Below are 15,064 nucleotides of genomic sequence, written 5' to 3' on the forward strand. Positions count from 1 at the left end.
GAACCAGGTGCTGCGCCGTGGCCTTTCCCCCCGCCCCGCCCCGCCCCGCCGCGGGGGCTGGCCCGGCCCGGCCCCGCCCCGGATCCTCCCGCCGCCGCCGCCGCCGCCGTGCGCGCATCTCGCTCGGCCGCCGCCGCGGAGCCGCCAGCGCGCACGTGGAGCCGCCATGGGCTGCCTGGTGCTGCAGGACGGGTCGGTGCTGCGCGGACGCCCCTTCGGGGCCGCCGGGGCCGCCGCCGCCGGGGAAGTCGGTGAGTGCGGCGGGAGGGGCCGGAGCGGGACCCGGTTGGAGCCGGCGGCGGATGTCGGGGGGCGGCCCGAGCCCGGAGAGCGGGGATGGGAGGGGATGGAGGAGGGGTCCGGCCCGGTGCGGGGACCCCCCCTCCGCTCGGCGCCCCGCCGTGGGGCAGGAGCGGGGCCGGCCCGGGGGGAGCGGGGCGGCCGTGCCCGGGCCGGGGGTGGGGGGTGGTCGCCCCGCTCCGTCCCAGCCGCCCCCCGCCCTCTCCGTGCGCTCGCAGTCTTCCAGACCGGCATGGTGGGCTACCCCGAGGCCCTCACCGACCCCTCCTACAAGGCGCAGATCCTCGTGCTCACCTACCCCCTCGTCGGCAACTACGGGGTCCCCCGGGACGAGACGGACGCCTTCGGCCTCAGCAGGGTGAGCGAGCGGGGCCGGGGGTGGTGGTGCGGGCGGCGGGGCGCGGGGCATGTCCCTGGAGCGGGGCGAAGGCAGCACGCGGAGCTGCCAGACCCCGCGGGCCGGTGCAGGGTGCCAGGGCGGGGAGCGGGTGCCAGGCACCGCTGCGGCACGCGTCGGCGGGCGGAGGTTTGACCCCGATGCCGCAGGGCCCAGGGTGCTCCCAGGAGGAGCTGGGCAGGGTGGGGAGACCCCCGTGACGGGATCGGGGTGCCCTGGCAGCACGTGGGGAGCAGGGCGGTGTGTCTGCCCCCCCTGGGGCTCCCTTGGGGGTGGGGGTCCCAGCCCCCGGGGCGAGGTGGGGCAGAGCCGCCTGCGCCAGGCCCCGCACCCCTCCCAGCCCCCCAGCCTCCGCGCTGCCTGTCCCAGGGCAGAGTCCAGGCCCCGCTGGGGTAACGCCATGTCGGGCCTCCCCACGCCGACCCTGGGGGTCCGTCCTGCCCAGTCCTGTCCTGCGTTGGTGGGCCAGGAGCCCCCAGCCCTGCGCTCGCTGTCGGCAGCCCTCTCTGGGCCGGGGGCGTGTGGGTCCCTGCTGCAGCCCCACAGGTCCCGTTCCCAGGGACCAGAGCCCCAGTCCCATGGGACAGGGTGCACTGGCGTGTTTGGGGCTGGGTGTGGGGTGAGGTGGGGATGGCGACAGCCCAGCGTGCTCTGTGGGGTGGCAGCGCGGGCTGCTCCTGTGCGCTGGGCCAGGGATGGGGTCCCTGTCCCACGGGGCTCCCCCAGCCCTGGCTGTAGCCGTCCTGCTGTGCCCCACGGGGACGGCCAGGCCGAGCACCCGAGGGGTGCACAGGGCTTCTCCCGGGCTGGTGCCCCCCTGCCCAGCCACGCTCACTCCCTTCCCCCCCCGCAGTGGTTCGAGTCCAGCAAGATCCACGTGGCTGCGCTGGTGGTGGGCGAGTGCTCGGAGACCCCCAGCCACTGGAGCGCGTCCCGCTCCCTCGACCAGTGGCTGAAGGAGCAGAACATCCCCGGGCTGGAAGGTGGGACTGGGGAGACCGCGGGGTTGGGGTGGGAGCTGGGGGGTGGCTGTGGGGCAGCTGAGGGGCTGCGGCCCAGGGCGCGGCGAGTTCTGGACCAGGCCTGTCTCTGCGCTGGGGTTTGCCCCCCCCAGGGGGTCGACACCGTGTTGGCGGTTGGGGGTGACGATGTCGCTGGGGCGCGGGGTCCTGCTCGGGTGGGACGGGGCCGCGGGGCTGTGTCTCACGGCCGGCGTGCAGGGGTGGACACGCGGGCCCTGACGAAGAAGATCCGTGAGAAGGGGACGCTGCTGGGGAAGCTGGTGCCGGACGGGACCCCCGAGGAGAGCCTCTGCTTTGAGGACCCCAACACGCGGCACCTGGTGCAGGAGGTGTCGCTGAAGGTGGGGCTGGGGGGTGGCAGGGGGGGCTTGGGGGTGGCAGAGCAGCTGGGGGGGTGGCGGAGGGGGCTGGCATTGGACTGGGGGATGGCAGAGGGGGCTGGCACTGGGCTGGGGGGTGGCAGAGGGGGGCTGGTGCTGGGCTGGGGGATGGCAGAGGGGGCTGGTGCTGGGCTGGGTGGTGGCGGAGGGGGCTGGTGCTGGGCTGGGTGGTGGTGGAGGGGGCTGGTGCTGGGCTGGGGGGTGGCAGAGGGGGGCTGGCACTGGGCTGGGGGGTGGCAGAGGGGGCTGGCGCTGGGCTGGGGGATGGCAGAGGGGGCTGGCACTGGGATGGGGGGCGGCAGAGGGGGCTGGCGCTGGGCTGGGGGGTGGCAGAGGGGGCTGGCATTGGACTGGGGGATGGCAGAGGGGGCTGGCACTGGGCTGGGGGGTGGCAGAGGGGGCTGGCGCTGGGCTGGGGGGTGGCAGAGGGGGCTGGCGCTGGGCTGGGGGGTGGCAGAGGGGGCTGGCGCTGGGCTGGGGGGTGGCAGAGGGGGCTGGCGCTGGGCTGGGGGGTGGCAGAGGGGGCTGGCGCTGGGCTGGGGGGTGGCAGAGGGGGGCTGGTGCTGGGCTGGGGGGTGGCGGAGGGGGCTGGCATTGGACTGGGGGATGGCAGAGGGGGCTGGCACTGGGCTGGGGGGTGGCAGAGGGGGGCTGGCACTGGGCTGGGGGGTGGCAGAGGGGGGCTAGCGTTGGGCTGGGGGGTGGCGGAGGGGGCTGGCACTGGGCTGGGGGGCGGCAGAGGGGGGCTGAGGAGGCTGGGGGGTGGCAGAGGGGGCTGGCGCTGGGCTGGGGGATGGCAGAGGGGGGCTGAGGAGGCTGGGGGGTGGCAGAGGGGGCTGGCGCTGGGCTGGGGGATGGCAGAGGGGGCTGGCACTGGGCTGGGGGATGGCAGAGGGGGCTGGCGCTGGGCTGGGGGGTGGCAGAGGGGGCTGGCACTGGGCTGGGGGGTGGCAGAGGGGGCTGGCGCTGGGCTGGGGGGTGGCAGAGGGGGCTGGCGCTGGGCTGGGGGTGGCAGGGGGGGCCGGTTGATGGCCCGGGGCCCTGCGCTCCCCCGCTGCAGACCCCCCGCGTGTTCAACCCCGGCGGGTCGCTGCGCGTCACGGCCGTCGACTGCGGCCTCAAGTACAACCAGGTGCGGTGCCTGTGCGAGCGGGGGGCGGCCGTCACCGTGGTGCCCTGGGACCATCCGCTGGACACCGCAGGTGGGGTGGCAGCGGCCGGGGGCCACCCGGGGCCCTGCTGGGCGGTGGGGGGACGGGGCCTGCAGCAGGGACCACCTCCTTGAGCAGCGCTGGGGACAGCGGGGAGCTGCGTGCTGCTCCGCACTGTGCGGCCAGGGAGCCTCGGTGTTGTCCTTCCTGGGGGCTCGGGGCCCTCGGTGTGACCCGGCAGGGATGGGGGGTGTGTGGGCTTGGGGGGCTTTGCTGTGATTGGGAGGGGGGTCTCTGGCATCAGGGTGCCCTGACGTGACCCCACGTGGGGGGCTGGGAGGCCTTGCTGCCACCGGCACGGGGGTTGTGGCACCTCGGTGTGACCGTGCTGTGGGCTTGGGGTGCCTCCCTCCCAGGCTGCTGGGGAGCCTCGGGGGGCCCGCTCTGACCCCCCCGCTGTCTCGGCACAGACTTTGACGGGCTGTTCATCAGCAACGGCCCCGGGGACCCGCAGCTCTGCCGGGAGACGGTGTCCGGCCTGCGCCGCGTGCTGGACGCGCCCCGGCCCAAGCCCGTCTTCGGGATCTGCCTGGGGCACCAGCTGCTCTCGCTGGCCCTGGGCGCCCGCACCTACAAGATGAAGTGAGCTGGGGTCCGGGGTGGTGGGTGGGGGGGTCACCGCGGGGTGACCTGACGCCCGTCCCGCCGCCGCCGCAGGTACGGGAACCGCGGGCACAACCAGCCGTGCCTGCACGAGGACACGCGGCGCTGCTTCATCACGGCGCAGAACCACGGCTTCGCGGTGGAGGCCGGCAGCCTGCCGCCCGGCTGGGCCCCGCTCTTCACCAACGCCAACGACGGCTCCAACGAGGGGCTCGTCCACCAGCACAAGCCCTTCTTCAGGTGGGCGCGGGGGCAGGGCTGGGGGGGGGAATGGGGCGGGGGGGGGGGTGTGCGCGGCCGTGCCCTGCCTGACCCCCCCTGCCACAGCGTCCAGTTTCACCCCGAGCACCGCGCCGGCCCCACGGACCTGGAGGGGCTCTTCGACGTCTTTGTGGAGGCGGCGCGGGACCTGCGGAGCGGAGACGGCGGCGCCCGGACGGGTGGGTGCGGGGGGGTGGGCAGGGGCGGCTGGACCCATGGCTGGGGGGCTGTGGGGGGGGGGCTGTGGGGCCAGGCTGCATGTGGGGGCCATGGGCAGGGCTGTGGGTGTTGTGTGGGGCTGGGGCTGTCCATGGGGGTGCGTGTGGCCCCGGCCCCAGTGTCACCCGTCCCCCCCAGTGCGGGAGCGCCTGCGGGACTGGCTGAGCTACGCCGAGGCGCCGGCGGGGGGCCAGGAGGCGGCCCGGCCCCGCAAGGTGCTGATCCTGGGCTCCGGTGGCCTCTCCATCGGGCAGGCGGGCGAGTTCGACTACTCGGGGTCACAGGTGAGTGCCCGCCGCGGGGACACGGGGGGTGGGGGTCACCTGGGGCTGCCAGCCGTGACCCCTCTGCTCCCCGTGAGGCCATCAAAGCGCTGAAGGAGGAGAACATCCAGACGGTGCTGATCAACCCCAACATCGCCACGGTGCAGACCTCCAAGGGGCTGGCGGACAAGGTCTACTTCCTGCCCATCACCCCCGAGTACGTCGCCCAGGTGAGCACCCCGGGGCGCCGGCCGGGAGGGGTGGGTTGGGGGGCACGGGGCTGGGGGGTAAGAGGGTGTCTGGGGGGCTGTGGGGTGGCTGATACGTGGTGGGTTGCACGGTGACAGCTGGAGGGTGCCAGGCGCATCCTGTGGGACCGCCGTGGGTCCCTGCCCCACTGTGGGACCGCCGTGGGTCCCTGCCCCACCGCCCCGTGCCCCCCAGGTGATCCGGAACGAGCGCCCCGACGGGGTGCTGCTGACCTTCGGGGGGCAGACGGCCCTCAACTGCGGCGTGGAGCTCACCAAGGCGGGCGTGCTGGAGCGGTACCGCGTGCGGGTGCTGGGCACCCCCGTGGCCTCCGTCGAGATGACGGAGGATCGCAAGGTCTTCGTGGAGAAGATGGAGGAGATCGGGGAGCACGTGGCGCCCAGCGAGGCCGCGGCGTCCCTGGAGCAGGTCCGGGGGTGGGGTGGGATGGGTGGGGAGCTCCCGGGCAGGGTGCCACCCTCCCCGTTCACATCGTGACCCCCGTGCTCTCCGCAGGCGCAGGCGGCGGCCGAGCGGTTGGGGTACCCGGTGCTGGTGCGCTCTGCCTACGCCCTGGGGGGCCTGGGCTCCGGCTTCGCCAACACCCGGGAGGAGCTGGTGGCACTGGTGAGCCAGGCCTTCACCCACACCTCCCAGGTCCTGGTGGACAAGTCCCTGAAGGGCTGGAAGGAGATCGAGTACGAGGTGGTGCGGGACGCCTACGACAACTGCGTCACGGTACGGGGCGAGGGGGGATGCCTGGGCCTGCTGCGGGGCAGGGGGTCCCGCTGGACCCTGCCCCAGGGGGGGCTCCCCAGTCCCTTCCGTGGTACCAGTACGGCTGCTGTGTGCCACTGGGAGCTGCGCCCCTTGAGCCAGACCCCCCGGACCCCCCGTGCTCTGGGGGGGCTGGAACACGTAGGGTGTCCTGGGGGCTCACGTTCAAGCCCCCGTCGGTCCCTTGGGCAGGGGGGAGGCGGTGGGAGCCGGGAGGGACCCCAGAGCCAGTGGTGACCCCCCCTCCTCGCTGCCAGGTGTGCAACATGGAGAACCTGGACCCGCTGGGCATCCACACGGGCGAGTCCATCGTGGTGGCGCCCAGCCAGACCCTCAACGACACCGAGTACTTCATGCTGCGGCGCACGGCCGTGAAGGTGGTGCGGCACCTGGGCATCGTGGGCGAGTGCAACATCCAGTTTGCCCTGAACCCCGAGTCGGAGCAGGTGAGCGTGGCGCCCCCCCAGCCGACCCCCACCCGGGGTAGCCGGGGTGCAGGTCCTGCCGCACACTGTCCCGGGGGGCTGCGCCTCACCAGCGGCCCGGGTGCCAGAGGGTCTCGCCGTGTCGGTGGCACGGCCGGGCACAGCAGGGCGCTGGGCCTCCCGCTCCCCCCTTGGGTGGTCTCTGCCCAGCCCTGTCCTGCTGTGGCTGTCGGCGATGGCTGCCCTTCCCCAGCCCGGCTGCCCTTGCGTTTGCCCCCAGTGGCTATTCACCTGTGCCCTCCACGTGCCCTTCGGTGCCAGCCGAGCACCAGGGAGCCACGTGGCCGGTGCCGGGCCTTGTGCTGCGGTGGCCGCACCCGGCACCCCCCCCCGCTGACCCTGCCCGCCCGCTGCCCGCAGTACTACATCATCGAGGTCAACGCCCGGCTCTCCCGCAGCTCGGCCCTGGCCAGCAAGGCCACTGGCTACCCGCTGGCCTACGTGGCCGCCAAGCTGGCCCTGGGCATCCCCCTGCCCCTCCTCAGGTAACGGCGCCGCTGCGGCGCGGGATGGGGCGCTGCTCCGGCAGGGACAGCCCCGGCCGCTGACCCCCCCCCGTCCCCTCCCCAGGAACTCTGTCACCAACTCCACCACGGCCAACTTCGAGCCCAGCCTGGACTACTGCGTGGTGAAGATCCCGCGCTGGGACCTCAGCAAGTTCCTGCGCGTCAGCACCAAGATCGGCAGCTCCATGAAGAGCGTGGGTGAGCGGGGTGGGGTGAGCACGGGGGGGGCAGCGCGGCGGGTGCGGGGTCCGGCCCCTCACGGCCCCGTCCCCAGGGGAGGTCATGGCCATCGGGAGGAACTTCGAGGAGGCTTTCCAGAAGGCGCTGAGGATGGTGGACGAGAACTGCGTGGGCTTTGACCACACGGTGAAGCCGGCCTCGGACGTGGTGAGCGCGGGGAGGCGTGGGGGGGGCTGGGGCTGGGGAGGAGGCGGCCGTCTGCTCACCCCCAGCCCGGCAGGAGCTGGAGACACCGACGGACAAGCGGATCTTCGTGCTGGCGGCCGCGCTGCGGGCCGGCTACTCCATCGAGCGTCTCTACGAGCTGACCAAGATCGACCGCTGGTTCCTGCACAAGATGAAGAACATCGCGGACCACGCGGTGCTGCTGGAGTCGTACCGCGAGGAGCAGAGCGCCATGCCGCCCGCCGTGCTCCAGCGGGCCAAGCAGCTCGGCTTCTCCGACAAGCAGGTGGCCCTGGCCGTGCTCAGGTGAGGCGGGGAGGAGGGGGGCGGCTCGGCGGCGCGCCCCGGCCGGCGTCCCGGTGCTCACCCCGCCCCTCGCAGCACCGAGCTGGCCGTGCGCAAGATGCGGCGCGACCTCGGGATCCTGCCGGTGGTGAAGCAGATCGACACGGTGGCGGCGGAGTGGCCGGCCCAGACCAACTACCTGTACCTGACCTACAACGGCACCGAGCACGACCTGGCCTTCCGTGAGCCCCACGTCATGGTCATCGGCTCCGGCGTCTACCGCATCGGCAGCAGCGTCGAGTTCGACTGGTGCGCCGTGGGCTGCATCCAGGAGCTCCGCAAGGTCAGGGGGGCCCCGCGGGGGGCTGGGGGGTCGGGGGGTGGAGCGGGGGGACCCGTGGCCTCACCCCGTCCCGCTCCCCCGGCAGATGGGCTTCAAGACCATCATGGTGAACTACAACCCCGAGACGGTGAGCACCGACTACGACATGTGCGACCGCCTCTACTTCGATGAGATCTCCTTCGAGGTGAGCGGGGCTGGGGGCCTGCCCGCCGTGGGGCAGGGAGAGGGCCGCTGTGCCCCCCCGGGTGCCAGCCATGCCCCACGCGGTGCCGCAGGTGGTGATGGACATCTACGAGCTGGAGAACCCCGAGGGCGTGATCCTGTCCATGGGCGGGCAGCTGCCCAACAACATCGCCATGGCCCTGCACCGGCAGCAGTGCCGCGTCCTGGGCACCTCCCCGGAGGCCATCGACTCGGCCGAGAACCGCTTCAAGTTCTCCCGCCTGCTCGACTCCATCGGCATCAGCCAGCCCCTCTGGAAGGAGCTCTCCGACATGGAGGTGGGGGGCGCGGGGGGGACGGGGCTGCCCGGGGAGGGGACCGGCCCTCGGCACGTCCCCTGAGGGCGCCGTCTCTCCTGCAGTCGGCCAAGCACTTCTGCTGCAAGGTGGGCTATCCCTGCGTCGTGCGCCCCTCCTACGTGCTGAGCGGCGCCGCCATGAACGTGGCCTACTCGGACAGCGACCTGGAGAAGTTCCTGAGCAACGCCGTGGCCGTGTCCAAGGAGCAGCCCGTCGTCATCTCCAAGTTCATCCAGGAGGCCAAGGTCCATCTGGGAGGCTGCTCTGGCCCCGGAGCGCCCCCGCTCCCCCCGAGAACCCCATCCCCCTGCCCCAGGGCTGGGCAGTGACCGTGTCCCTGCTCGCAGGAGATAGACGTGGACGCGGTGGCCTGCGACGGCGTGGTGGTGGCCGTGGCCATCTCGGAGCACGTGGAGAACGCCGGGGTGCACTCGGGCGATGCCACGCTGGTGACGCCCCCCCAGGACATCACCCCCAAGACGCTGGAGCGCATCAAGGCCATCGTCCACGCCGTTGGGCAGGAGCTGCAGGTCACCGGGCCCTTCAACCTGCAGCTCATCGCCAAGGTGCCTCAGCTGGGGGACATGGTGCCGGTGGGGGGACACGCTGCAGCCCCAGACGTGCCTCACACCCTCCCCTGTCCCCCAGGACGACCAGCTGAAGGTGATCGAGTGCAACGTCCGCGTCTCCCGCTCCTTCCCCTTCGTCTCCAAGACCCTGGGAGTGGACCTGGTGGCTCTGGCCACCCAGGTGATCATGGGCGAGGACGTGGAGCCCGTGGGGCTGATGACGGGCACGGGCATCGTTGGCGTCAAGGTGAGCGGGGGCCGTGGGGGCCGGGCTGGGGCACGTGGCCAGGCGGTCCCTGAGCCCCCCCCTGCCCCCCAGGTGCCCCAGTTCTCCTTCTCGCGCCTGGCGGGCGCCGACGTGGTGCTGGGCGTGGAGATGACGAGCACGGGCGAGGTGGCCTGCTTCGGGGAGAACCGCTGCGAGGCCTACCTGAAGGCCATGCTCAGCACCGGCTTCAAGATCCCTAAGAAGAACATCCTGCTGACCATCGGCAGCTACAAGGTGTGTGGGGCGGGGCGGGGGCCGGGGTGGGCACCGGGGTGCCCCCTCTGCCCTCTGACCGGCCCCGGGGTCGTTGCAGAACAAGAGCGAGCTGCTGCCCACGGTGCGGACCCTGGAGAGCCTCGGCTACAAGCTCTACGCCAGCCTGGGCACCGCCGACTTCTACACTGAGCACGGCATCAAGGTCGGGGCTGGGGGGCCGGCGGGGGGGCCGGGGGTGCCCTCGGGTGGGGGGTGCGGGGCCCTGACGGGTGTCACCGCTGGCAGGTGATGGCCGTGGACTGGCACTTCGAGGAGGCGGACGGCAGCGAGGCCGGCGCCCGCGAGACCCAGCGCAGCATCCTGGACTACCTGGCCGAGAACCACTTCGAGATGGTCATCAACCTCTCGATGCGCAACTCGGGGGGCCGCCGCCTCTCCTCCTTCGTCACCAAGGGCTACCGCACCCGCCGCCTGGCTGTGGACTACTCCGTGCCCCTCATCATCGACATCAAGTGCACCAAGCTCTTCGTGGAGGTGGGCTGGGGCGAGGGGGGGTGGGGAAGTCCTGCTGGGGATGCCGTGGGGTGGGCGCTGCTGCTGTGGGAGGGTCGTTCTTGGGGTCCTACCGTGGCCCCGTACCTGAGCTCTGACCCGCCGTGTCCCCGCGAGACGGGTCCTGCCTCACGGCCGCCATCCCCGCAGGCGCTGGGCCAGATCGGGGTGGCCCCCCCGCTGAAGATGCACGTGGACTGCATGACGTCCCAGAAGCTCATCCGCCTGCCAGGTCCGTGGGGCTGGGGGCTCCGAGGGTGCAGGGCTGGGAGGTGGGCTGGGGGCTCCGAGGGGGCAGCGCTGAGGTGGGCTGGGGGCTCCGAGGGTGCAGGGCTGGGAGGTGGGTTGGGGGCTCCGAGGGGGCAGCGCTGAGGTGGGCTGGGGGCTCCGAGGGGACAGGGGGAAGAGGAGACGTTTCCCTGCACTGCCAGGGTGTCCCGCGTCCCCCGGGGCCGGGGGCTGACGCTGCCCCCTCCCCAGGCCTGATCGACGTCCACGTCCACCTCCGCGAGCCGGGCGGCACCCACAAGGAGGACTTTGCGTCGGGCACGGCGGCCGCCCTGGCCGGCGGCGTCACCATGGTGTGCGCCATGCCCAACACCAGCCCCGCCGTCACCGACGCCGCCTCCTTCGCCCTGGCGCAGAAGGTGAGGGGCTGCTGCTCCCTCCCCGGGCGCCGCGGTGCCGGCTGCGGCGTGCCTGGCCCCAGCCCGGCGCCCACCGCCTCTCGCCCCCGCAGCTGGCCGAGGCCGGTGCCCGCTGCGACTTCGCCCTCTTCCTGGGGGCTTCCCCGGAGAACGCCGGCTCGCTGGGCGCGCTGGCCGGGGCGGCCGCCGGCCTCAAGATGTACCTGAACGACACCTTCTCCAGCCTGCGCATGGACGACGTGTCGCTGTGGATGGAGGTGAGCCGCCGCGGTGGGGGCTGGCGTGGGGCCGGACACCCCCCTCCCTGCACCGGGGGTACTAACGGCACCGTACCCCCCGCAGCACTTCGAGCAGTGGCCGCGGCACCTGCCCGTGGTGGCCCACGCGGAGCGGCAGACGGTGGCCGCCGTGCTGATGGTGGCCCAGCTGCACCAGCGCCCCGTGCACATCTGCCACGTGGCCCGCAGGGAGGAGGTGAGCGGTGCGGGGGGGAGATGGGGGGCGACGGGGCAGGGGGCCCTGTGGGGCCGCCCCCTCACCCCGGCTCCCCCAGATCCTCCTCATCAAGGCCGCCAAGCAGAAGGGGGTCCCGGTGACGTGCGAGGTGGCCCCGCACCACCTCTTCCTGTGCCGGGATGACCTGGGGCGCCTCGGGGAGGGCCGGGCGGCCGTGCGGCCCCCGCTGGGCACGCGCCGGGACGTGGAGGCGCTCTGGGACAACATGGACACCATCGACTGCTTCACCACGGACCACGGTGAGCCCCGGGGGATGGCGGGGGCGCAGGGTGGGGACGGCAGCGGGCCCCGCCGTGACCGGCCCCGTCCCGCAGCCCCCCACACGCTGGAGGAGAAGCAGGGGCCGGAGCCGCCCCCCGGCTACCCGGGCCTGGAGACGATGCTGCCGCTGCTGCTGACGGCCGTGTCCGAGGGGCGGCTCACCGTGGAGGACATCGTCCAGCGCCTCTACGAGAACCCCCGCAAGATCTTCGGGCTGCCGGCGCAGGAGGACACCTACGTGGAGGTGGGTCCTTGCCCGCCCCGCCCCCCCCCAGCCCCAGCCCTGGCCCCGCTGGCCCTGACCCGCTGTGCTGGCAGGTGGACCTGGAGCACGAGTGGCTCGTGCCGGGCCGCACGGCCTTCTCCAAGGCGCGCTGGACGCCCTTCGAGGGCATGAAGGTGAAGGGCACGGTGCGGAGGGTGGTCCTGCGCGGGGAGGTCGCCTACATCGACGGGCAGGTAAGGCCCCACGTCCCCTCCGGCCCCCCCGGGCTCCCCCAGCACTGACCCCGTCACCCCCTTGGCCGCAGGTGCTGGTGCCCCCCGGCTACGGGCAGGACGTGAAGAAATGGCCCTCGGGCGCGGTGCTGGCACCACACGCGGCCCCCGCCAAGGAGAGCACCAAGGTACGGGGGTGCCCGTGGGGGGCTGTGGGGGGGTCGCTGGCACGCCCCGGCTGCAGCTTGGCCTCTCCTCGCAGACCCCCGAGCGGCCCCGGCACGTGGTGGCCGGCGAGACGCTGCGCGGCCGAGCCCCCAGCCCCCGCCGGGCTGGCCCCGCGGGCGACGGGCGCTTCCACCTGCCGCCCCGCATCCACCGGGCCTCCGACCCCGGGCTGCCAGGTAGGGGGGCGGGCGGCGCGGCGCAGCGCGGGGGGGGGGCCGGTGGCGGGGCAGCGAGCGTGCCGTGCCGGTCTGGGGCCGTGGCGGGGCGGCCCCGCTGATGCCGGCCCTTGTGTCCCGTCCAGCGTTCCGGAGGCTGGGAGCCGCGCACCGCCCGGGCGCCCGAGGCACCGGTAATGTCGGGGGGGCTCGCTCGGACAATGACCCGCAGCCACACTCGCGGCACTAACGCAGCCCACGAGTGCATCCCCTCCCCCAGGTGCCGCGCCGGCCCCGGCTGCCCCCGCTGCCCCGGCAGCCGCGTGTTGACACCGGGCACCGTTGTCTCTGCCCACTGCCGTCCCGCACGGCACCTTGGGGACCCCTCGCCTGCCACTGTGATTGGGGTTGTGTCCGATCGGGTTCCGCGGGGCACAGCAGCGTGCTTGGGGCTCTGGGTGCCCGTGGCGCTTTGGCCTGGTGCTGCCGCGCTGGCAGCACCCCAGGAGAGCTGGGCACCCCCTAACGCCGCCGCTCCCCTCTCCCACCCCAGCCGAGGACGCCCGCGACAAGGCCGGCAGGAAGGCAGCGGAGGCGGGTGAGTGCTGCGGGGGCCCAGGGCGGGCGGGCTCTGCGGGACCACCCCCGCGGGCTGACCCCGCTGCCCTCGGTGCCGCAGACCCGGCTGCCATCCAGGACGGCTACTCCTACCCGCCGGGCCCCTTCCCGCGGCAGGCGTCCCCCCAGGGCGTGCCCCACTTCCAGACCTCCCCGCTGCTGCACCCCCTCGTCGGGCAACACGTCCTCTCGGTCCAGCAGTTCTCCAAGGACCAGGTGCCCGGGCTGGGGGCACGGGGAGGGGGGGGCTCGGTGCCTGGCGCCCCCGCTGAGCCCCTCTCCCGCAGATGTCCCACCTGTTCAACGTGGCGCACACCCTGCGCATGCTGGTGCAGAAGGAGCGGAGCCTGGACATCCTCAAGGTGAGCTGGGCACGGGGCGGCCGCCCGCACCCCCAGCGGGGCCGTGGGTGCCCGCGGTGACGGCGCGGGTGCCCCCGCAGGGCAAGGTGATGGCGTCCATGTTCTACGAGGCGAGCACGCGGACCAGCAGCTCCTTCGCGGCGGCCATGAGCCGCCTGGGGGGCTCCGTCCTGTCCTTCTCGGAGGCCACGTCCTCGGTGCAGAAGGGCGAGTCGCTGGCCGACTCGGTGCAGACCATGTGCTGCTACGCCGACGTGCTGGTGCTGCGGCACCCCGAGCCGGGCGCCGTCGAGGTGAGGGGGGGGCTGGGGGGTGGCCACACTCCCCCCCTGACGGTGTCAGGGTTCTGCCCTGGTGATGGGGAGGGTGGCCTGTGCTATGGGGGGGGCACAGGGTGGGCTGGGTGGGTCCTACCCTGGCAGCAGGAGCAGGATGATGCTCCCCCGCTGTGGGGGCCGCATCCTGCCGTGCTCAGCCCCCCCCGTGCCCCCCAGCTGGCCGCCAGGCACTGTCGCAAGCCCGTGATCAACGCCGGGGACGGGGTGGGCGAGCACCCCACGCAGGCGCTGCTGGACATCTTCACCATCCGCGAGGAGCTGGGCACCGTCAACGGCATGACGGTGAGCTGGAGGGGGGCGGGGGGGGGCCCCCAACCCTGTGTGGGGCGGGGGGGCCAGGGTGGGCTGACGGCTCCCCGCAGATCACCATGGTGGGTGACCTGAAGCATGGGCGCACGGTGCACTCGCTGGCCCGCCTGCTCACCCAGTACCGCGTCAACCTGCGCTACGTCACCCCCCCGGGGCTCCGCATGCCCCCCGACATCACCGCCTTCGTGGCCTCCAAGGGCGTCAAGCAGGTGAGCGGGTGGGGAGGGGGGGGACAGGCCCCGCGCCCCCCCCCACCCCGGCCCTGCTGACGGTGCCGCCCCAGGAGGAGTTTGGGAGCATCGAGGAGGCGCTGCCGGACACGGACGTGCTCTACATGACCCGCATCCAGAAGGAGCGGTTCCGCCGCGCCCAGGACTACGAGGCCGTGAGTAGGGGGGTGGGAAGGGGGGGGCCGCAGCCGCCTGCCCTCGGTGGGGTGGGGGGGCTCTGCCTGCTGCAGCTCAGGGCAGCCCCCCGCCCCCCGCAGTGCTTCGGGCAGTTCATCCTCACGCCCCACATCATGACCCGCGCCAAGGAGAGGATGGTGGTGATGCACCCGCTGCCCCGCGTCAACGAGATCAGGTGGGGGGGGGGCTGCGGTGTGCTGGGGGGGGCTTAGGGGGGTGTGGGGTGTCTGGTGGGCTGGGGGGGCATTGGGGGTACGGGGGCTGGGGGGTGTTGAGGGGGTGTGGGGTGGGGTGTCTGTGGTGTGGTGGGGGGGCTGTGGGGTGCTGGGGGGGTTTTGGGAGGGGGCTGCGGTGTGGTGGGGGGGGGCTTAGGCGGGGTGTGGGTGTCTGGTGGGCTGGGGGGGCGTTGGGGGGTACGGGGGCTGTGGTGTGCTGGGGGGGCTTGGGGGGGGATGGGGGGGTCTGTGCTGTGGGGGGGGGTTGTGGGGGGGCTGTGGGGTGTTGAGGGGGTGTGGGGTGGGGGTGTCTGTGCTGTGGGGGGGGGTTCGGGGGGGCTGTGGGGTGCTGGGGGCAGCGGTTGGGGGGGTGTGGGGGTCTGGGGGGGGTCTGGGGGCTGCAGTGTGCTGGGCAGGGGGGGCCTGGGGGGTTTGGGGGGCGATGGGGGCTGCGGTGCTGCTGGGCCCGCGGGGTCCCGTCCCCCGGGGGTCCCGTCCCCGCTCGGGGGGTCCCCGCTGGGGGGGGGCTCGGGGGGCGGGGCCAGCCCGCGGCTGACGTCACTTCCGCAGCGTGGAGGTGGACTCGGACCCGCGCGCCGCGTACTTCCGGCAGGCGGCGAACGGGATGTACATGCGGATGGCGCTGCTGGCCACCGTGCTGGGCCGCTCCTGAGCAATAAACGGCGCCGGGGGCTGACACCGGCCGCACCGCGCCGCCACCGGGCCTCACCGCGCCGC

General features: G+C 73.8%; 1 protein-coding gene across 1 annotated transcript; it reads left to right on the top strand.

Moving 5' to 3' along the window:
* The first annotated feature begins 166 nt into the window (after positions 1-166).
* CAD (carbamoyl-phosphate synthetase 2, aspartate transcarbamylase, and dihydroorotase) lies at positions 167-15,042 on the top strand. The gene is made up of 44 exons (XM_068417021.1): positions 167-251; positions 519-658; positions 1,551-1,680; positions 1,918-2,060; positions 3,160-3,301; positions 3,721-3,892; positions 3,968-4,153; positions 4,241-4,353; positions 4,532-4,677; positions 4,755-4,886; positions 5,101-5,334; positions 5,422-5,643; positions 5,940-6,128; positions 6,528-6,652; positions 6,738-6,871; positions 6,948-7,060; positions 7,134-7,384; positions 7,460-7,706; positions 7,792-7,890; positions 7,982-8,206; positions 8,290-8,472; positions 8,575-8,793; positions 8,876-9,043; positions 9,116-9,298; positions 9,378-9,482; positions 9,566-9,814; positions 9,983-10,064; positions 10,313-10,479; positions 10,572-10,736; positions 10,822-10,953; positions 11,033-11,234; positions 11,310-11,500; positions 11,575-11,715; positions 11,787-11,882; positions 11,957-12,098; positions 12,631-12,675; positions 12,757-12,911; positions 12,983-13,057; positions 13,138-13,350; positions 13,552-13,677; positions 13,758-13,913; positions 13,988-14,089; positions 14,192-14,286; positions 14,897-15,042. The coding sequence occupies exons 1-44, from the start codon at positions 167-169 to the stop codon at positions 14,997-14,999; spliced, it is 6,723 nt and encodes a 2,240-aa protein (XP_068273122.1). The 3' UTR covers positions 15,000-15,042.
* The last annotated feature ends 22 nt before the right edge of the window (positions 15,043-15,064 follow it).

The sequence above is a fragment of the Nyctibius grandis genome, chromosome 1 (assembly GCF_013368605.1).
Source record: "Nyctibius grandis isolate bNycGra1 chromosome 1, bNycGra1.pri, whole genome shotgun sequence".
In the NCBI taxonomy this organism is placed as follows: domain Eukaryota; kingdom Metazoa; phylum Chordata; class Aves; order Nyctibiiformes; family Nyctibiidae; genus Nyctibius; species Nyctibius grandis.